The 24020-nt window shown below is 35.3% G+C and overlaps 1 protein-coding gene and 1 pseudogene across 7 annotated transcripts in view; one reads left to right on the forward strand and one right to left on the reverse strand.

Moving 5' to 3' along the window:
- STIM1 (stromal interaction molecule 1) overlaps positions 1–24020 on the forward strand; it is a 311883-nt gene that overhangs the window by 200428 nt on the left and 87435 nt on the right. For 6 of the 7 annotated variants that reach the window (XM_077113754.1, XM_077113755.1, XM_077113760.1 and 3 more), the window contains one exon: positions 14504–14618. In XM_077113754.1, coding sequence (XP_076969869.1) covers positions 14504–14618 — 115 coding nt within the window. Of the gene's footprint in view, positions 1–10535; positions 10657–14503; positions 14619–24020 lie in introns of those variants that run through there. The other variant, XM_077113757.1, reaches the window with a different exon arrangement.
- LOC143643915 (cytochrome b-c1 complex subunit 7 pseudogene) lies at positions 23644–23943 on the reverse strand (annotated as a pseudogene).

A 24020-nucleotide genomic window follows, 5' to 3' on the forward strand; every position in this document is an offset into this window, starting at 1 on the left:
TTGTATATATCTTCTTTTGGAGAAATTTCTATTTAAGTCTTTTGCTCATTTTTTTGGTTATTATATAGAAATATTTATTGCAGATACTCAAAAAGGCAATATTACAACAAGTTATGGAAAAAAAACTCATATAGAATCCAGATACTAGATCTTATATAACCTCTGTCCCCTTAGGGGAAATTTGCTATAATGGAATTCTACCTGAATATTAATAGAAGATTAAAAAATGCCAGAGGTGAGCATGATTGTGGATTTCTAGGAGTCCAAGGGGTATAGGGCAAACTAAATTTCCAACTCTGTACAGCCCCTACCATGCAACTTAGGTCAGTGGTTTCGTTATAAGATATTTGACTGAATCACTGAAGAATTAGCTCAGAGCTGCTAACATATATCTACTGTTAAACTGCCTGGAAAGTTCTTCCATGTTCTCTTTGCCAACCTGATTGCTACCTAGCATTTAGGATGGCAAACCTCATTTTTTAAATGAACATGCATTTCAGTATTCCAGTCTAGAATGATTTCTCCCTTTTTTGAAATTTGATAACATTTAAGACTGAAATGTATCATTTAGCATTTTGAATTTTTTTAAAAAATATTTCATTGTTCTTCAGTTTTTTCAAATAACTGAATCTTGTTTTCCCATAAAGAGTGTAGTATTTTAGATAAGTATCATATATTTTAGTATTGTCAAACCAGAGATAGAAATATACATGTATGTGTACATGTTCAACTAGTTGGTATATTTTAGGTCATTTAGATAGCATTTAACACACCAAAGGCAAACAATTAAACAATTTCTTCAAATCTGAGAGACTTGAGAGATCATTCTTACTCTAAAATCTGAGAACTTTGTATTATCACTAGGCAATATACAACGCCACATTTAAACGTCTCCTTCCTTCCTATCCTACTTCCTTCCTGACTCCCTTCTTTCCTGTCTTCTTTCTATTTTTTTAATTGTGCAAAATAACATATATATAAAAAAAGCAATAAATTTCCAAGTACATTTTAACAAGTAGTTATACAACAGATTTTAAAGTTTGGTATGGGTTATATTTCCATGATTTTTCATTTTTACTTTTTGCTCTTCCAAGAAACTTGGAGACTAACAGAAATATCAATATATTGATTCAGCAGTCATATTCATTTGTTAAATCCTATCTTCTCTATTTTGCTCATTTTTAAATTGGGTTGTCTTTTAGTTTTTGAGTTGTAAGGTTTCTTTATAAATTTGGATATTAAACCCTTATCAGATTTGTAGTTTCCAAGCATTTTCTCCCATTGTGTAGCTGTCTTTTTAGTTTTGTGATGAAGTTCTTTGATGTACAAAAGTTTTTAGTTTTAATGAAATCCCTTTGATCTGTTTTTTCTATTGTTACTTGTGCTTTGGGTGTAAAGTCTAAGAAATTATACCCTTACACAAATTCCTCAAGATGCTTCTCTACATTTTCTTTTAGGAGTTTTATAGTTCTGTTTCTTATATTTAGTGCTTTCATCCATTTTGAGTTAATTTTTACATATGATATAAGGGAAAGATCTACCTTCATTCTTTTGCATATGGATATCCAGTTTTTCCAGAATGTTTATTGAAGAGACTGTTATTACCCAATTGAATGACTGTGACACCTCTGTCAAAATCAGTGGGTCATAGAAGTGAGGGTCTTTTACTGAACTCTCAATTTGATTCCATTTGTCTATAAATCTGTCCTGTGCCTATGCTGTTTTGACCACTGTAGCTTTGTAGTAAGTTTAAAATCATAAAAGTATGAATCCCCCAACTTTGTTGTTCTTCCTTTTTGAAGGTGTTTTTGATTACTCAGGGCCCCTTACTCTTCCATACATATATTTGATTATTGGCTTTTCTATTTCTGCAAAGAAAGATGTTGGAATTTTGATTGTAATTGCATTGAGTCTATAAAATGCTTTGGATAGAATTGGTATCTTGATGATATTTAGTCTTCCAGTTCATGAGCATGGTATGTCTTCCATTTATATAGGTCTTCTTTTATTTCTTTTAGGAAAAATTTTTATATTTCCATGTATAAGACCATTATGTTTTTGGCTGAATTCATTTCTTGATATTTGATTCTTTTAGTTACTATTGTAAATGGAATTTTTTCCTTAACTTCCTTTTGGATTTGTTCATTACTAGTATATAGAAACACTACTCATTTTTGTGTGTTGATTTTGTGCTCTAGTATGTTGCTGAATTCTTTATTAGCTCTAGTAGTTTTGTTGTAGTTTTTGTGTGTGTGTGTGTGTATTTTCTGTATATGGGAGTTTGTTGTATGTAATTAGGAAAAGTTTTACTTTTTCCTTTCCAATTTGGGTGCCTTTTATTTCTTTTTCTTGCCTACTTCCTCTGGCTGGAATTTCAAGTACAGTGTTTGAATAGCATAGTGACAGGTGGGCATCCTTGTCTTGTTCCAAATTTTAAAGGGAAAGCTTTCAGCCTTACACCATTGAGGATGATGTTAACAGTGAGTTTTTAACATGCCTTTTATTAAGATGAGGAAATTTCCTTCTATTCCTAGCTTTCTAAGTTCTTCTTCCTTTTTTTAAACATAGCAACGTACAAAAATGAACATTAGTACCATATGATCATTCCATTCTTGGTATATAATCAGTAACTCACAATATCATCACATAGTTGTGTATTCATCACCATGATCATTTCTTAGAACATTTGCATCAATTCAGAAAAAGAAATAAAAAGAAAAAGGAAATAAAAAACTCATGCATACCATACCCCTTACCCCTCCCTCGCATTGATTGCTAGTATTTCCATCTACCCAATATATTTTAGCCTTTGTTTCCCCTATTTATTTTCTATACCCCTTATCATTCCCTTTCACTGATCACTAGCATTTGAATCTACTAACATTTTAACATTTGTTCCCCCTATTATTTATTTATTTTCCTAGCTTATAGGAAACCTATTCCTAGCTTTCTAAGTTATTTCTTAGTTATTATTTTCTTAATTATTTCTATCAAGAAGTGGTGCTGGATTTTGCCAAATGCTTTTTCTGCATCAATTGAGATGATCATGTGTTTTTTTCCCCTTTTGTTCTATTATGTTGAACCATCCTTGCATGCCTGGAATAAATCCCGCTTGATCATGTTGTAGAATTCTTCAATGTGCTATTGGATTCAGTTAATATTTCATTGAGGCCTATTAAATATAAATTCATAAGGAATATTGGTCTGTAATTTTCTTCTCTCGTGGTATCTTTATCTGGCTTTCTTAAGAGGGTGATGGTGGCCTCATAGAATGAGTTAGGTAGTGTTTTCTACTCTTCAATTTTTTTGTAAGAGTGTTTTGCAGGATTGGAGTTATTTCTTCTTGGAATGTATGGTAGACTTTGTTGGGAGGTTTTTGATTACTGAGTTAATCTCTTTACTTGTTACTGGTCCATTGAGATCTTCTGTTTCTTTTTGAGTAAATAAAGGTAATTCATGTGTTTCTAGGGATTTTTCTGCTTCATCTAGATTATATCAATTGTTGGCATACTGCTGTTCATTGTGTCTTCTTGTAATCCTTTTTATGTCTCTGGTAGTAATGTCCCCCCTTTCATTTCTGATTTTAGTTATTTTTTACTTCTCTCTTTTGTTTGTTGGTTTAGTTAAGGGTTTGCTGATTTTATTGTTCATTTCAAAGAACCACTTGGTTTTGTTGATTGTCTCTCTTTTTGTTTTCTATTTCATTCATCTCAGCTCTAATTTTTGTTATTTTACTCCTTGATTTGAGTTTAGTTTGCTCTTCCTTTTCTAGACCTTAATTTCTGAGATCTTTCTTCTTTCTTAATGTAAGCATTTAGAACTATAAATTTCCCACTCAGCACTACCTTTGCTAAATTCATTAAATTTTGGTATGTGGTATTTACATTTTCATTTACCTCAAGATATTTCCTATTTCCCTTGTGATTTCTTCTTTGATCCATTGATTGTTAAAGAGTGTATTATTAATTCCCGCATATTTGTGGAATTTCCAGTTCTTCCCCTATTATTAATCATTAGCGTCACTCCATTTTGGTTGGAGAAGATACATGGATTTCCATTATTTTTTAATATTTTTGAGACTTGTTTTGTGACCTATGATACAGTCTGTCCTAGATAATGATCCATGTGTACCAACAATGAATATGTATTTTGCTGCTTTTGGATGAAGTGTTCTGTATATGTGTTTGTTTAGAATTAGTGTTCAAGTTTTGTATTTTCTTATCAATCTTCTGTCTAGATGTTCTATCCCTTATTGAAAGTTGTATATTGCAGTCTGTTATTCTTAATGTATAACTGTTTGGTTCTCCCTTCAAATCTGTCAAAATTTGCTTCATAAATTTTGGGACTCTGCCATTAGGTGCATATATATTTATAATTATCATGTCTTTTTCTAGAATTGACCCTTTAGCAGTATATAGTGACCTCCTTCTCCCTCATAACTGTTTTTCACTTAAAGTCTACTTTATTTGATGTACATATTGCTATCCCAGCTCTCTTTTGGTTACTACTTGCGTTTTTTTCTTCCCAATCTTTTCACTCTAAGCCTAGTTATGTCTTTAAATTTAAGGTGAGTCTCTTGCTGGGAGCATGTAGTTGGGTCATGCTTTTTTATCCATTCTGCCAACCTTGCCTTTTGACTGGAAAGTTTAATCCTTTTAGATTTAGGTTAACTACTGATAATACAAGACTTTTGCTCTAGTTGGCTAGCTTCCAGAATACAATATACCAGAAATGGAACTGCTTTTAATAAGGGAAATTTAATAAGTTGCTAGTTTACAGTTCTAAGGCCGAGGAAATGTCCCAATTAAAGCAATTCTATAAATATATCCAGATTAAGGCACCAACAAGAGGTTACCTTCATTTAAGAAAGGCTGAGGACATTCAGGGGTTTTCTCTGAGCTGAAAGGGTACATGGTGAAGTTTCTGAGCTTTCTCTCCCGGCTTCTTGTTTCATGGTGCTCCCCCAGGGTCATTTTCCTTCCTCATCTCCAAATGTCTCTGGCAGCATGGGCTCTCAGCCTCGTGGCTCTGCTCAGCTCTGCTATGGCATTCTGTGGCTTTCTCGTGGCTCTAAAAAGGGACTCTCTCCAAATTGTTTCCTCTTTTAGAAGATTCCCTTAAGCAATCCCACCTTCAATGGGTGGAGACACACCTCTATGAAAATCATCTAATCAAAAAGTTACCACCCACAATTGGGTGGGTCATATCTCCATGGAAACAATGAAAAAGCTCCCAGCCAGGAATATTGAATGAGGATTAAAGGACATGGCTTTTCTGGGGTCCTCCATGGATTCAAACCGGCACAATTTTCTTTTGCCGTTTTACTACATGGTTGTACTGGTTTGAAACTGTTATGTACCCCAGAAAAGCCATGTTCTTTTAATCCAGTCTTGTGTGTGCAGGCCTATTGTGGGTGGGACCTCTTGATTGGGTTGTTTCCATGGAGATGTGACCCACTCACTTGTGAGAGGGACCTTTTGATTAGGTTGTTTCCATGGAGATGTAGCCCACCCAATTCAAGGTGGGTCTTGATTCTTTTATTGGAGTCCTCTGTAAAGAGAATAAAAGAGCTAGCTCAGAGTTGACACAGAGATACAGACCGATGAAACCAAGTGACGGATGCTTGAAGAAAGGAAATGCCCCAGCAGAAGTGAGAAGGACCCACAGGAGTTGAGAGAGCCATTTTAGAAACCAATCCAGGAGAGACAGGCCAGTAGATGCCACCATGTGCCTTCCAATGTGACAGAGGAAACCACAGACATGCTCAGCCTTTCTTGAGTGAAGGTATTCTCTTGTTGATACCTTAATTTGGACAATTACATGGCCTTAGAGCTGTAAATTTATAATCTAGTAAATCCCTTTTATAAAAGCCAATCCATTTCTGGTATATTGTATTCTGGCAGCATTAGCAAACTGAAACCATGGTCTTTGTAAGTCATATCTTTTTTGTCCCTCAATTATTCTGTTAATGCCTACTTCCAAATTTATTTGATTTTTTGTATTATATCATTTTTAATCCATTCTTATATCTTCCTGTATATGTTTTTCATATATTTCTTACGGGTTTTTGTGTGTGTGTGTGTGTGTGGTTTAAATTTAACATCCTAAAGGTATTACAATCACATTTGACTTGATAAATTAACTTTGATAGCGTAATTTCCCCTTTTCCTCAACCCCTCTATCCCCTCACCTTTTTGTTATAATTGTTACAAAATATAATTTTATACATTGTGTTTCCCAAACCATAGATTCACTGGTACCATTTATGCATTTGTATGTTGAGCCTTTAAGAAGTCAAAAGTGGATTTATACACCAAGCTATACAATAGTATATATTGGCATTTATGGTTACCTATATTGTTACTTTTACTGGAATTCTTTATTATTTTCTGTTGCTTCCATCCACTGTCTAATGTCCTTTCTTTTCAGTTTGAAGAACTTCCTTTATTATTGCCTGTAGGGAAGTCTAGGGGTAATGAACTCCATCAGGTTTTGTTTATCTGGAAATGTCTTAATCTTTCTCATTTTTGAAGGACAGTCTCATTATATATAAATTTCTTGGTTGGAAATTGTTTTCTCTCAGTATTTAAAATATTCCATCCCATTTCCTTCTTGCTTCCATGAAACATTGGAACTCTATCCTATTGGGATTTCCTTGTACATAATACATTGCTTTTTCTCTTCCATGTTTAAGAATTCTTTCCTTCTCCTTTGCATTTGACAATTTGACTAGTATGCATCTGCACATACTTCTTTTTGAGCTTACCCTTTTTGTTGTTTACTGTACTTCTTAGGTATGCATATTCATATCTTTTGCTAAGTTTTGGAAGTTTTGGGTCATTATTTCTTTGAATATTCCTTCTGCTCCATTTCTCTCTCCTCCTTCTTTGTCTCCCATAATGTGTATATTGGTAGGTGTGATGGTGTCCCACAGGTCTTAGGTTATTTTTGCTTTGTATTAATTCTTTTCCTTCTGCTCCTCAGCCTGACTTATTTCAATTGTCTTGTCTTTGAGTTCACTGATTCTTCTGCTAGCTCCAATCTGCTGTTGAAACTTGTAGGAATTTTTCATTTCAGTTATTGTGGTCTTTAGCTCCAGTTCTGTTGATTAATTTTTTAAAAAAATTCCTATCTCTTTATTGAGATTCCATATTGCTCATTCATTGTGTTGCTGATATCCTTTAGTTCTTTTTCTGTATTTTTCTTCATAATGAAGCATATTGAGGATCTTTTTTTTTTTTTTTAAGTCTTTAGCCTGTAATCCACAGTCTGGTCTTCTTCATTGATGTTTTCTGGAATTTTATGCTTTTCTTTTGGATGGCTCTCCTTCCCTGTTTCTTTGTTTTGTAGTCTTTTGTTCTGCACTGCATATGGTAATACTTTAAAGTGTTTAATTCTGGGATTTAGTTCTCGAGCTATTTGTTGAATTTGTATCCACCTAGTATCATCACAGAAATGTCCTTGAGTTAACAAAAGCAAACCACTGCTCAAAACACACCTTTCACAGTCTTTGCAAATTGGCTTTGTGTTGGTTGGTGTTCTCCTTCAGAGTTCAGCCCTTCTATCAAGAAGGTCTGCTAAGGCAACTGCAAAGTACAGGATCCTCTCTGTTTTTTTTCTGAGCCTGTGTCTTTTTCTGGGCTTGTGATTGCTAGTTACCCTAGGAGTTTCCCATTTTACAGAATTTGAATGTCCCTTCTACTATCTATGAAGAGAATGTCCTATTGTAGGTTTTAAAGTGGGTTAAGTCTTTACCCAGGCCTGTTTGACTTAATTGTTTCTTACAGTGCTTTAGCTGCCCCAAGCTGCTCTTCCCTGAAGGAGATCCCAAGAGAAATTTTCTGGATCAGTCTTTCTCAGCTGGTACAATGGTGGGAACCCACAATGGGAGCATAGACTGGCTCCACTGAGGAGGGGTTTAGGAAGGGCCCACAAGATGGCAGGAACTTCTACTTTGGTTTTTGAAGCTGTTTTCTTGATTCAGCACTTGCAAGTTAATGCGGCTCTATAACGTTTTTCCTAGTTTTGAGAAAGGATGCTGCCTTCATGACTGCTCTGCTGCTTTTACAAAGTGGGTTGAAATAAGACTGCCCTTAGAGCCAGGCCCCTAATGACCTGAGGTAGCTGATCAAAAGCAGTGTGGTAAAAAAAAAAGCAGCAGTGTGCAGTGATAGGATCACATACCCCCAGAACTTGGGGGATTAGGTCTTTATGTCCCATATCAGCACCAGCATGCTGAGCTGGACCAGGAGCAGAGTTGAGGACCCTGCTTCTCCCTGACATGAGGCTGGGGATGGAGGAATGGTAGCTGCTGTAAGGAGAGTGGAATTCAACAGTATTTACTGCAGTGTACCAGCCTCTTCATTCTGCTCTTCCTTGGATAATGCACAATGTTCTGCTAGAATCTGGAGTTTCAAAATAGTTGATTCAGACAGTACCTGCCACTTCAATAATGGTTCTGGTAGAGGGACTGCCATCTTCCCATAATCCTCACCTTCTTAATGAGACATTCCTTGAGTCCCCTAGTTAAAATGGCAACCTCTAATGCCACTCTTCTTTGAATTCCCTCATTCTCTTCCCTGCTTTATTTACATTGTCTCTCTCACTCCCAAAGTATTCTAGCTCAGTGAGAGCAAACATTTTTCCCTGTTTTGTTTACTACTTTCTGTATTCTAGTGCCTGGAACCATGCCTGGTACATATAGCCCCTCATTTAATATTTGTCTAATGAATGAATCAATCAATGAATTTCTGCCCCCAGATTGGCTGTTTCAGACTGCTTGTAACTGTGTCTTCCTTGAGATGTTCCAGTACCTGACCTTTAAGATATAGTGATCTCATCATTTAGGTCCCCAGTGAAAGGAAGCCAAATCTCAGTAAAACTAATGAAATGTTTTTAAGATTCATTTTTCAAACTAAGCGGCTGAAGTTGACAAGAAATATTCTTAAATAGACGAGCCATGGGAAAGTGGAGTGCAGACATAAGAAATGAAATGTTTAAAAACTTAATAAGATAGGAAAGCGCTAGCATAAAAATAAAAATATCGTTCAGTGTAAAAGAGTGGAGTGCCTAGAAATATACCAAACTATATGTAAGGACTTAAATTATTAAATAAACATTTTGCAAAAAGGAATAGAAGTAGATTATTAATGAATTGGCTTTGCCTAACTGTATAGCAACATGGGAAAGAAATGGAAAAGTTTACGCTTATAGCATATAATAAATAAAATGTCAGGTGCCCTAAATGTATGACTTAAAAACATCCAAAGATGTAAAATACTTTGTCAGTTTACCTTTCAAAGTACTGACTAAATCTCCTTGCTCTGGGTTCTTCAATATGCCATTTACCTAATCCTCATTGGAATGTCGATTTTCTCATTCATTTCAAATGAGAGATTAGAGAGCTAGTGAATCTAACCCTCAGGTGTCAGAGGGACCTGAATTTAGTTGAGGGCATAGAAAACTGGTTAACTTATAAATGTTAGTCCTCCTTTCACATCCTCATTTCACAAGTGGTCTTGACTTCCCTGCACATTCTAGCTTACTTGGACATCCTGAGCAGAATTCCAAGTGGTGGAATGCATTAGAGCTGTGCTGTCTAATATGTGGCCCCTAGTCACATGTTACCATTTACATTTAAATTTTAATTAATTTCAATTAAAAATATTTAGTTCTTCAGTCACACTAGCCAAATTTCAAGTACTCGATAGCCACAGGTGACTAGTGACCATTGTATTGGATAGCACAGATATAGAACATTTCCATTATTGCAGAAAACTCTGTTGGACAGTGCTATATTAGAATTTACCTGTGGATAGTGTCAGGTTCCTTGTGCTCCGTAGCCTACACTCTTGCTACGATGAGAATGCTCCATTGTGGACTGTCTTCCATTAATCTAGATGTCTTCATTATTGCAAAACCCAGGAGAAGAAATCACCCCTTGATCATTGGCCTAGGTAATCTGGGACCATTCTGTGAGCCATCAGTCAAGAACATTTACTGATAGGACCCTGGGCCAGACTCTTTCCCAGACAGATAAAGAAACAGTTCCCGAAAATCCTACAAAACTGTGTTCTTGTGAGAATAAGTCCAATACAGTGATGAGAATTGCCTGTATTTTTGAAGTCAAGAGCCTGGGAAAGCAATGATCAGTATTCAGTCCTGCATATGCTAATGATGTTAAGAATAAAGCTTCATGATTATTGATGGAGCTAATCACCAGTTAAATTTCTAAAGAAACTAAAAATTTCTTTTCCTTCTTTCTTGGTAAAAGTGAAATATAGAGAAAACCATTCCATCTAATTGAGAGAGAGTATATGATGGTGTGGGGGGGTGGGGGTGGTGGTGATTTGGACTTTGAAGTGAGGCATTTTGGGTTTAAATCTTAAGTCCATCACTTGCCAGTTGTTACCTTGGGCAGGTGTTTCAGTTATCTAACGATAGCATAAACCACCTCCAAACTTAGTGGCCTAAGACAGTAACATTTATTTTATTCATGTATCTACCATTTGGGCATGATTCAGCAGAGACAGCACATTTTTGTCCACTTGGTGTCAGATGGGGTGACTTGAAAGCTGGAGGCTGGAATCATCTGAAGGATCACTTACTCACATGTCTGACTCCTTGGCTGAAAGACTCAGAGCTGGGGTTGCTCAGGTATCTCTTTATAACTCTACTTAATATTTTCACATGATCTCTCCAGCACACTAACTTCAGGGCAGCTAGACTTCTTACATGTTGGCTCAGGAGTCTCAAGCATGTGTCCTAAAAGAGAGTGTGCCAGGTGGAATCTGTATTGCCTCTTCTAACCTAGCCTTGGAAGTCATATGACATCAGTTTGCAACATTTTGTTTGTTAGAAGACTAGTTACTAATGTTATCTTGTATTCAAGGGGAGGGGAATCTACTTTTTTGTGGGAGGAATCTCAAAGAATTTATGGGCATGTTTTCTTTTTAATTGTGAAATATAACATTTATACCAAAAAGTGGTAAATTGCAAAGTACATTTTAACAGGTAGTTTTAGAACAAATTAAAGTATGGTATGGATTATAGTTCCACAATTTCAGGTATTTCCTTCTAGACACTGGAGACTAAAAAGAAATATTGATATAATGATTCAATAATCACACTCATTTGTTAAATCGTATCTTTTCTGTGACAACTCCTCCTCCTCCTTTGATCTTTCTCCCACTCTTTAGGATATTTGGTCAATAACCATTCTAACTTCTTCCTGTTGTAAAGGGGTGTCAGCATTATGGGATAGGGGGATGCCACTGTTTGATGCATTTGGAGAGACTGGTAACTCTGGGTTTCAGGACTTATCTGGCTAGGAACCATCTGGAGGTTTTAGGTCTGAAAAATAAACTTAGTGAGTAAAACTTTTATAGAGTCTTCGATAGGGCCCTGGGTATTCTTTAGGTTGGGGTTTGGCATACCATGGTAATTGGCAATATCTAGCTGAAGCTTGCATAAGGGTAACCTTCAGAATAGCCTCTTGACTATATTGAAATCTTTTAGCCACTGATAACTTGTTTTGTTATATTTCTTTCCCCACTTTTGGTCAGTTAGGCATTGTTGATCCCACAGTGCCGGGACTAGGCTCATCCTTGGGGGTCATGTCCCATGTTGCCAGGGAGACTCAGACTCCTGGATGTCATGTCCCATGAAGGGGGGGAAGTAGAGAGAGAGAGAGAGAGAGAGAGAGAGAGAGAGAGAGAGAGAGAGAGAGAGAGAGAGAGAGAGAGAGAGAGAGAGACCATATCTAAGCAGTAAGAGAAGTTCTCTGGAAGTAACTCTTAGGCATAATTATAGGTAGGCTTAGCTTCTCTGTTACAGAAATAAGTTTCAGAAGAGCCAGGCTCAAGGTCAAGAGTTTGGCATATTAACTTAGAAGTCCCTAATGTTTAAGACAGTATCAGGGGTTCCCCTGGTGGAAAAGTTTAATAGTTTCATATTTGTGCTCAATCTCTCAGGAGACTACCAATACTTTTTTTTTCATTGCATAATATAATATATATATACAAAGCAAAGAAAGAAAAAAGAAAAACTTTTCAAAGTACTCTTCAACAAGTAGTTACAGAATAGATCCCAGACTTTGTCATGGGTTACAATATGATCATCTCAGATTTTCCCTTCTAGCTGCTCCAGAACATTGGAGGCAAGAAGGAATAAATAATCACAGTCATCGCCTTTCTTCCCTCTTGTGAGAAATAACATACATACAAAAAAGCAACAAACTTCAATACACAGTGTAATAACCATCTGCAGAACAGACCCCAGAGCTCGCCATGGGCCACAATCCCACAATTCCAGCCCCCCACCTCTATCTTCTCTGAGGCACTGGAGACCAAAAGAAACACCAGTACAATGACCCAGCAAACCTTACCTCCCTGCACAACTCCATCATCACCTTTGATCTTTCTACCACTCCCCAGGGGCATCCATGCCATGCCCTCCCAACCCCTCCCCCCCATATTGGAAGGGGCCACCAACTACACAGGGCAGGAAGATGGACCCAGCTAATGTTCTGGAGAGTCTGGCTCCTCCAGTTTTCAAGACTTATCTGGTCCAGGAATGCCAATACTTTTAAATTATCTATCCAACATATTCTGGAATATATTCAGGTATTACATTAAGCAATGCAGAATTGCAAAAACCTCGTTCCCAATTCTATGTTCTATGTGTTTAGGTTGTTTAACTGAACTGGATAGACAGGTTAATTAGATTGTATGCTATAGAAACTTTAGGTTTTAGACAATATATACCTCTATACCTCTTCTCCTTTGGAGTCATTCAGTAGGTGAAGTTCTAAAGTACAGACCATATCATCCTTTATTCTGATTTACCTTAGTCCTAGCCAGATCAGCTTGATTCTTAGCACTAATTGAAACCTGGTCTCTTTCTCAGCTTCTTTAACACTTGCTGTATGTAGGACTGCTGACTTTCAGAGCTGCAAAACTCCTATTCTGAATCTTAGGTGTCACACAGGTGCCCAAAGTTCCAGGAAAATACCAGGTTATACACATATAACACAGCATCTCAGAATTTAGAAATATCACTTAAAGGTCAGGGATAAATGTGACTGCTGTAAGAGCTTACAATCTAGGCCCCAATTTTCTTATAATTATTTTTTAAACAGGACCATGTGTTTTGGTTTGCTGAAGCTGTTGGAATGCAACATACTAGAAATGAATGGCTTTTAACAATGGAATTTACTAAATTGAAAGGATACAAGTTTATAGTTCTAAGGCTATAAAATGTCTAAACTAAGGCATCCAGGGAACAATACCTTGACACAAGAAAGGCCAGTGGGTCCAGAACACCTCTGTCAGCTGGGTAGGCACATGGCTTGGAATCTGCTGAGGTCTTTGGATTCTGGTTTCAGCTTTCCCCGAGGTGTTTTCTTTGTTCATCTCCAAATGTCTAGGTCTCGTGTTGGCTCTGTCAACACTGAGGTTTCTCCAAAATGTTTCCTCTTTTAAAGGACTCCAGTAAACTAATCACAACCCACCTTTAATGGGTGGGGTCACATTTCTATCCAAGCAAAAGGTCACACCCACAATTCCATGTTATATCTCCATGGAAACAATCCAATAAAAGTTTCCACCCCACAATATTGAATCAGGATTAAAAGAAACATGGCTGCTCGCACAGGATTGGATCAAGAAAAAGGACCTGGCTTTTCTGGGGTACATAACAGTTTCAGAGCAGCACACCATGCAATATTTGTCTTTGTTTTTGGCTTATTTTACTCAACATAATGTCCTCTTGGTTCATTCACCTTGTGTGCCTTATAACTTTGTTCCTTTCTGTAGCCACATATTATTCCATCATATGTATACAGTTCACCCTTCTACTTCTTAGTCAATGTATCCTTTGGCCACTTCCATCCATTGGGTATCATGAATAGTGTTACCATAAACACTGGTGTGCAAATGTCTATTTGAGTCTCTGCTTTCAGTTCTTTTAAGTATATTTCCAGAAACGGGATTGCCTGATCATAAGGCAACCCTATCCACTACATTATCCTCTGGAGGGGCTTATGGGCAAGTTTTAAGATGATCACAGCTAATATTTTAAGTTTAATTCATTGGGTGTGAGGACTCTATGAGCAAACACTATATGAATTATATGAAGTTCTTGACATATAATTTAGTATATAGGTAAGTGCTCATAAAAAGTTACTTCTTCCTCCCCTTCTTTCTCCTCTCTTCTAGCTTATTGAATTCCAGTTAAATGTCATTTATTATCTTTACAAAATTAAAAAAACAGTATGAGGACGGAATTTCTTATTCATATTTATTCCAGGTGAATGAAAAACGGAAGCACAGGCTATGTAATTGGCAATCAAGATGCATGTACTTAGAAGGATACAATACAATACACAGTTGTGCATTGGGTTGTGGGATATGGTATGGCTGGCTGACTGCAGTTGATCTGCGTGGAAATATTGGTAGGCTCACTCCCAGGCATTTCTTGTGACTTGTGTGTCTTTCCCTTGCAGTTCCTGAGGGAAGACCTCAATTACCATGACCCAACGGTGAAACACAGCACCTTCCATGGTGAGGATAAACTCATCAGTGTGGAGGACTTGTGGAAAGCATGGAAGTCTTCAGAAGGTAATAGGCAGCATGGGTGTTCAATCTTAATTGCTGGTTGATTCAGAGAAAAGAGAGGAAAATGAATAGCAACTTGACTGTAAAAGGTTGTGAATATAAGATGATTAGTAGGGGCAAATTATTGAAATGATCCTTACAGATAGTCACTGAATAAGACTGAATATGATCTCTGTGCTGGGAAGGGGGGAAGGTGCTTCAAACACACCCGGCCTCAGGAATTGTTCTTCATTAGAATGTTTTTTTAAATTCTACCCTATCACTACCCTTTCCTTACCCCCCATAGAAATCTCCCAGCTTCTGCTGCTTTACCTCCAATGATAGAGAGCTTATTGACCTCTGAGGCAAACCCTTTCAGCTGTAGTTCTCTGCTTGGTTACAACTCTGCTGAGTTCTAGATGATTCAAAGATTGGGTGTTAAGTATAGTTCGTTGTCATGCTTTAGTTAATAGTGGAGCTAGGACTGTGACCTGAGCTTTCTGCCCTCTGGGCTAATACTTTTCCGTATAATCCTACCACAGTTGAAAACACTGGTCTAGGTGGTAGAGAAGAATGGTTTTGGTAGGAATGAGGCAATTTTATTTTTATTTAAATTCCTTACCTATGATAGAACTTTAGCTCCTCAGGGAATCATCTATAATGTAGGTGAGCGCATTAGATTTGAAGTAGAAAGACCTGCATACTCATTCTGTTTCTGATACAGGCTGATGCTTCCCGTTAGCCCTGTGTTTTATCAATTTAAAAGAAGCTTAAGGCAGCTATGGTAAGCAGCTTTCTGGAATTCTTTGGAAGCTGTGTTTCTGGGGGAGGGGGGGGAGGGCTTTTCCTTTTTTTTATTTTGAAATAATTATTGATTTACAGGAAATTGTGAAGAGAATGGCACTATATATTTTTTAAAAAATGATTTTATGGATTTGTAAAACCAACAACTAACCGTAAACTTAATGTTACAAAGCTAGATTCATTCACATTAAAATCAGATCGAGGTAGAGTTGGTCATTATCACTATTGCTATTAATGATGGTTTATAAGGACTTGAATACTAATACTAGATATTGAAACAAAGTTCATAAGTATTGAAACAAAGACAAAATAGATTCCAAGTGCATATCACCAGTATTCCAGGTAAGGTTAAAGCCTAGAAACATACTATATTGTAGAAAAGTGGTTAAGACTAACACCTTTGGACATATCCTAAGTTTTGTGGAGTTGCTCTGTCAAAAATGCCACCAAAATTCTCAGAGAGGTATTGGTAACAAAATGCATATAGTAATTAGATCTTAGGAAAACTATATTTGTGAAATTTGATTTAGCATGTTCAATGGCCAGCTCCCTTTATCTGTCTCTCTTTACCCAGAATATCTTAAGAACCATTATCACTCAAGATAAATAGCTTATGAAACATATTTTGTTTTGAGTGCAATGACACCTCTTCAGTTAAAACTTCCCAGTTTGTTTTTTCATATTAATGTTTTTTGTGTGTGTGTAAAAAATAACATATATACAAAAGAGCAATAAATTTCCATGTACATTTTAACAAGTAGTTATACAAAAAGTTTTTAAATTTAGTATGGGTTACACTTCCACAATTTTTCATTCTTTCTTCTAGCTGCTCCAAGACACTAGAGACCAAAAAATATCAATATATTGATTCAGCAGTTATATTAATTTATTAAATCCTGTCTTTTCTTTTATATTCTTCCTTCTCTTTTTCTTTTTTTATGAAAATATATATACAAAAAAGCAATGATTTTCAAAGTACATTGCAACAATTATTTGTAGAACAGATAAAAATTTTAGTTTTTATTCCTAGCTGCTCTAAGGTAAAGAAGGCTAAAGGAAATATCAATGTATGTATTCAGCAATCATACTCATTTGTTAAACCTGACCCTCTCTGTATGGCTCCACAATCACTTTTGATCTTTCTGTCACTCTTTGGGGTATTTGGAGTATGGCCTTTCTAACTTTTTCATGTTGGAAGGAGCTGTCAATACTACGAGATGGGGGATGGAACTAGTTGATATTCTGAAGAGGCAGGCCCCCTCTGCACTTCAGGACTTTTCTGTTGTAGGAACCCATCTGGAAGTTGTAGGTTTCTGGAAAATTACCCTGGTGCATGGAACCTTTGTAGAATCTTTATATAATGCCCTAGGTGTTCTTTAGGATTGGCAGAAATAGTTTTGGTTGGGGGTTGGCAAGTTATGATAGTAGGAGTGTCTAGCTGAAACTTGCGTGAGTGATCCCCAGAGTAGCCTCTTGACTCCATTTGAACTCTCTCAGCCACTGATACCTTATTTGATTCACTTCTTTTCCCCTTTTTGGTCAGTATGGCATTGTTGACCCCACAGTGCCAGGGTCAGACTCATCTCTGGGGGTCATCTCCCACGCTGAGTGGGGGAGCTTTTCTTTAATGCTCCTGAACAGCTCAGGCTGTCTACTGATGGGAGATCAAGCAGTAATGTGAGTTTGATCAGTTTCCAACATGCCAGGGAAAATGTTATATCAGTACCATTTAATTTTAGTTTAGTTTAGTTTTGTTTTTTTTTTCCCTTTTTTCTTAATAGCTTGGGGACAAGGAGCCTGGATTTTTTTTTTTTTTTTTTTTTTTTTTTTTGCATGGGCAGGCACTGGGAATCGAAGCCAGGTCTCCGGCATGACAGGCAAGAACAAGTTCACAAGCCTCTAATTCTGTGACTCTTTGGAGGACATTATTTTTCTGCAGGAGGCAGTGGAGCAGAACTGGAGAACCAGAAGGGTTTAGGGAGAGATCCCAGCAATAGTGGCCTCTCTGTTGACACAACATTGGTGGTCCAGGTGACATGGGACTGTCCAAACCCTATCAAAGGTCAGATCAGCAAGAAAGAGTTGGCATCCCTTTTTGCTTTTACATAAACACAATGAGAGATATGTTTACTGTGTTTTAGCTATTTTAAAAATTATTTCACTCAGTGGATCTTCAAGTCATTTAGTTAACTATCTCAGACTTTAGTTGCTTTATACTACATTTTTTTGGGAAAAAGACACAATTGACTTTCTGTTTCCCTTACATTCTTTCAAATAATTTGTTTATTATAGTAAATACAACTAGTATCAATGTAGTGATTTAACATTTTTCACAGTCATTTTATATGTATCTATATCTATCTATATAATTATTATTATTATTAATTTTTTTTTTTTTTTGCATGAGTAGGCACCAGGAATCAAACTCGGGTCTCTGGCATGGCAGGTGAGACCTCTGCCTACTGAGCCACCATGGCCCGCCCCATTTTATATTTAAGTAACCACTTGAAGATAAAAGATTTTACTTATATCCCCATTTGATAATTAAGGAGACCGAGCATCTCTCACCTTACTTCTGTTGCCATGTCCTGAGGATTCTACCTATTTAATATGTCTTAAATCATTTCTTCTGACATTGCTATAGCTCAGCTTCATCTATTTTTTTTTAAGAAGAGCTCTATTGAGTTATAATTGACATACAATAAGCTGTAAATATTTAAAGTGTACAGTTTGATAAGCTTAACCCATGTATAAACCTATCAAAACCATCACTATACACAAGCTAAATATCCATCACTCCCAAAAGGTTTCTTTTGTCCCTATGTAACCCCTTCCTCTGGCTCCTCTCCATACATCCCTTCCCAGTTAACCACAGATCTGCTTTTTGTTTTTATAGATTAGCTTACATTTTCCGTAGTTTTATATGAATTAAATCAAATAATATGTACAGTTTTAAAATATGATATGTTTTACTCAGCATGATTATTTTCAAATTCATTCATGTCTTTTCATGTATCAGTAGTTCATTCCTTTTTATTGCTAAGTAATATTCCATTATATGGATATACCACAATTTATTTATCCAGTCACTTGTTGGTAGACTTTAGAGATGTTTCCAGGTTTTGCTATTACAAATAAAGCTGCTATGAACATTTGTGTACGTTTTGTGTAGATTTATTTTTCCTTTTTTCTTGGGTAAATAGTTAGGAGTAGAATGGTTAAATCATATGATGGGTATATGTTTAACTTTTTAAGAAACTGTCACACTATTTTCCAAAGAGAGTGTGCCATTTTACATTTCTACCAGTGGTGTATTAGACTTCCAGTACCTCCCCCTACACTTGGTATGATCAGTCTTTTTAATTTTAATCATTCTGCTAGTGTAGTGACATCTCATTGTGGTTTTATTTTGCATTTGCCTGACAACTAATGACTATGGGCATGTTTTCATGTACCTGGTTGCCATCCATATATCTTCTTTATTGGAGTATACAAAATTGTGTCCATTTTTTTATTGGGTTGTTTGTTTTATTTCTAAGTTTTAAGAATTCTTTGTATGTTCTAGATATCAAGACCGTTACTGGATTTATGCTTTGCAAATATTTTTTTCCCACTCTGTGGCTTACTTTTACATTCGCATGTCTAAGAAATCTTTGCCTAGCCCAGTGTCACACAAGGATTTTTTTCTTATGCTTTTTTCTAGCTTTAAAGTTTTAGACTTTACATTTATGTCTATGATCTGTTTCACTTCAATTTCTTTCATATACATATTAATACTTATTAAAAATTTAGGTTATTGTATGTAATTTGCTCCTTTTTTATAGCAATCTTTGGCATTTTCTTTGTAGAATATTACATTTTATAGATATATTGGTTAGATATTTCTTTATTGATAAACATTTGACTGTTTCCAAACTGTTATTTTAAAAAAAGTCTTCAACAAATACTCTTAGCCCTTTTTTTTTGGTTCAGGATTAATTTCTAGACATTCAAGCTCTGGGTTCCAAGGATCTGAACATTGAGAATTTTAATTAATATTGGTAGTTTACACTCTAAAATGGCTGTGTCAACTTATAATGCAGAAATTGTTGAAAATATTATTTTCTTGGATATAATAATCATCTAAGTCTTTGCTAAGATGATAGGTAAAAAATATTCATTTCATTTTTTAATGTTATAAGGCATATTTTCAATTTTCTAAAATACTAATTTTGTTTTCTAGTAATATCCATTCTCAAGTCATTATCTCTTTGAGTTTAATTTTACTAGTATGTTTGTTATTACATTGTGCTGTTTCTGTAAAGAGCAGTCTATTCTTTGTTCTACCCTATAATAGCACAATTATGCACAAAATGCAGAATTCCCATATACCTCTCCTTTCTAGTGTTTTTCCCTATTAACGTTTTGCATTAGCGTGATACCTTTGTTACAATTGATGGAACATTATTATAAGTGTACTATTAACTATAGTCCAGAGTTTATATTAGAGTTCACTGATTGTGCATTTCTATGTTTTGTTTTGTTTTTTAATATTTTTATTCTAGTAAAATATATGCTTTAAATTTCCCCCTTTTAACCACGTTCAAATATATAATTTACTGATGTTAGTTATGGTCACAATGTTGTGCTCCCATCACTATCCACTACCAAAACTTTTCCAATATTTCAGGAAAAAAGTTTGTACCATGTAAGCATTAGGTTCTCAGTTCCCCACCTTATTCTGGCACCTGATAACCTGTATTCTAGTTTATAGCTCTATGAATTTACTTGTTCTAACAATTTATTATCAGTGAGATCACACAAAATTTGCCCTTTTGTGTCTGGCTTATTTCACTTAACATGATGATTTCAAGTTTCATCCATGTTGTTGCTTGTATCAGAACTTTGTTCCTTTTCACAGGTAAATAATATTCCATCGCATGTATATACACTTTTTGTTTATCCTTTCATCAGTTGATGTACACATGGGTTACTTCCATCTTTTGGCAATTATGAATAATGCTGCTGTGACATCAGTGTGCAAATATCTCTTTGTGTCCTTGCTGTAAGTTCTTTTGCTTCTATACCTAGAAGTGGTATTGCTGGATTATATGGCAATTTTATACTTAACTTCTGAGGAACTGACTGTTTTCCACAACAGTGAATAGTTTCACTATTTCACATTCCCATAAAAAATGAATGAGTGTTCCTATTTCTCTGCATCCTCTCCAGCATTTGCTATTTTATGTTTTTTTAATTAGTATTCATTTTAGTGGATATAAAATGGTATCTCATTGTGGGCTTGATTTGCATTTTCCTAATTGCTAGCTAAGTTGAGCATCTTTTAATGTGCTTTTTGGCCATTTATATACATTCTTTGGAGACATGTCTACTCAAGTGTTTTGCTCATTTTTAAACTGGGTTGTTTGTGTTTTTGTTGTTGAGTATGCCATCATTTTTTAAAAGATATTTTTACCGAATACAGAATATATGTTGGCAGTTGAGCTGCTCTTTCAGTACTTTAAAGATTAGTTGCTCCACCATCTTTTGTTTTGTATTTTAGGAGAATTCTGAAGTCACTTTTCTGTTTGTTACAAATAGGTATATGTAACCTATACTTTTTTCTCATGCTAAATTTAAGATTTTCTCTTCATCATTGATTTTGTTTGTTTGTTTCTTTATTTGTTTGGTATTGGAATTATTTAAAATGATTTTTAGCTTCTTGTTAAGTATTACCAAAATGTTTGCCACATTGAATGTGAACATTACATGTATCAGCAGTTATGAGATTCAAATTTATTTGACGTGGGTGAGAGAGAAATGGAATTGGAGCATGACTAGCCAGCATTTAAACAGTGGGGGTCCTTCATTGTCTGAGAATTTATCACCTGAAGACCTATGTTAAATTCTGTATGAACACATCGTAACACAAAAATATTGACTAATCAACTGACCTTTAAGTAAATAATCCCCCACTAAAACATCCTTAACACTAGCATTTATCAACATCTTCCTCACATTCTTTGATTTTAGATATGGTTCCAAAAATGTGATGCAAGGTGATTGCAAAATAAAATGGTAAATCTTGTTTATATTATGTGTTAATGTAGAACTGCTTTTACCATGAGCAAAACTGTTATCAAATGAGGATCTGTCAGATTTGAATCTGACAAGTAACAGAATCTTCATGAAGAATTTCAGGATAAGTGCTTCAGAAAATAATCTGAAGTATTCACTAGAAGAAAGGCTCTTAAAGATTTTAAAGAGGTTTTCTAATATATTTACAAAAAATTTAAAAGACTCCTTTATGATCATGTTGCAACTTAATCATAATGAATGTGGAACGTCATATCTTGTCTTTCAGGGTTTAGACACACACACATGCACATACACATATGTACAAATCTGCTAAATGTACATACACACTTTGTTTCTTTCAGAATTTAAAATACAATCTAAAACTTGTTTTTCTTAGTCTGTTTTGTTCTTCGAGGTAAGATCCCAATCATATATTTCTGCCCCACACAGTCATGGCTTGCTCTGGACCACTGTGGTTTCCATATAGTTTCTTCCCATCTCGCTGCGCTTCCATCCCTTTCACTGTTACCAAAGGAAGCACTTCAGAATTTAGGGGTGACATTATTGAATCTAGTTTATATTCAAGGCAATCAACCTAGAACCTTAAAACTATTACTCATATTCAATCCTTACAGTATACTGACAATAGTTAAAATTTTTGAGAGTGGACAAATCACTAGGCTATGAGGAGAAACTATAATTTGTCTTTATATCTTTATCTATTTTTCTAATGTCTACTTTTTTGTTTTCTAATATACAAATTACCTTTGGCATACATACATATGATTTGTACACCTCCATATTGGGGCTATGTACATTATTTTTGTTTTATCAGTTAGAATGCAAAATCAAAATTTTTTTTTCAGTGCCTTTATTTTCTTTATTTTTACACTTTCTCTTATTTTTTCAACATAATGAAATACAAATATATGGTGAAGATTTCCATGATCCCAGTTTAAAATACCAATAGAAAATTGGGGGAAATATATAAAACAAAATATCACAATGTGGACACAACTGATTTAGCCATATTGGATGTAATATCTACAATAAAAAGGAAATCAAATATACAACATGGAAGACAGCTGAAAATCAAGCAAAGAATATGAACCAGCAATTGAATGAAAAATAAATTAAAACTGTCAATAAGCATGTACTATTCCTTGAATTAGCTTTTTTTTATCTTTAGATCTTGCATTTATTTTAATAACATTTATGGAATATTTATAGCTAAAAAAATAACAGGAATAAATTCTTAGACAAGTTTAAACAAATATATTCATTAAAAAGCTATTATTTCCCTTTACTTCCCTTCACCCAGAAGCAAACAATGCTGACAAACATTTGATCAGTACACTTCCATACCAGTAGTTTCAATAAGGGTTGGTTTTGTTTGTTTGTTTGTACTTTTGTTATGTTTTTGAAACCAGAGGACAATTATCCTGTGACGTCTTTTGTCATTTAAATGAAAAATTACCATGTTGGTAACAGATTTATCTCATTCTCTTAAATCACTGCATACTCATCCCTGGCTTGGATATATCCCTAATAGAAAAATATTTAGGTTGATAATAATTTTCTTTGCTACCACAAACAAGCTGCAGTAAATAGTAGATTAACTTTTACTAATCAAACCTATAAAACTGGTACAAAATCAAATATTTTGAAAGCCAGTGGTTGAAGAGGGCTAAACTGGGGCTGGTTCCCAATCTTGGTAAACTGGGTAATGAATCCTTTCTCTTCTTTTCACTCTACTAAAGACTTATGAAGGATGAAAACTAGTCTGCTGGACTGCTCTGTTTACTTCAGGTGCAATCAGGTACTGGTACTTGCTTCTTGCTCCATTTCATACATGCAAGTTATGCCCTTATGGGGCTCACTCACAAGCATCTTGCTAACCTACAAAAGCAATATAAAGGTGACTACTTGGTATAACATTATATCCTTATGTCCTTTAGTAAATTGAGGTTATCCAGACAGTGAGAACTGATTAAAGTTTCTCTCTAAGTCCCAAGAAGCAATTAAACACTAGCTAAATATAGCTTGTTTGGAAAAAGTTATAACAGGTAAGTAAAACCAGTAGTTAAAATTTTTATAAGGTTTGGAATTCAAAAACCAACACTGATTACAAATGATATTTGTTTAAAGTAACACATTTGTAGCCCAAATAGCCCTTAAATTTTACATTTTAGGTTTTACCAACTTCATAAAAGTACTTTGAGGACAGCTGCATTGTTTTAGTTACATGATTATTTCTTTGCCGTTCTTCTTCTTCTTTTCTTTCCCAAAAAGCTTCTTTCAGATATGGTTCAAGATAGATTTTATCCTCCTCGTATTTTGTTCACTGCTCTTTAGGCAAGATATGCTGTCTCATTCTCAGGTCCAGTGCTCTCGTAATTCAAAATACCCAGTCATTATAAAGGTTCTCAGGAGGCCTTCTTATGGGTTCTTTTACATCTTTATTCTCGGCTATTCTGTCATCTTGCATTAACCCCAGTTTATTGAACCCTGTAGCATTATAATACCATTTTCAAATACCATCCAGTTACTGGCCTGAGGTTGGAA

The sequence above is a fragment of the Tamandua tetradactyla genome, chromosome 8 (assembly GCF_023851605.1).
Source record: "Tamandua tetradactyla isolate mTamTet1 chromosome 8, mTamTet1.pri, whole genome shotgun sequence".
NCBI lineage: Eukaryota > Metazoa > Chordata > Mammalia > Pilosa > Myrmecophagidae > Tamandua > Tamandua tetradactyla.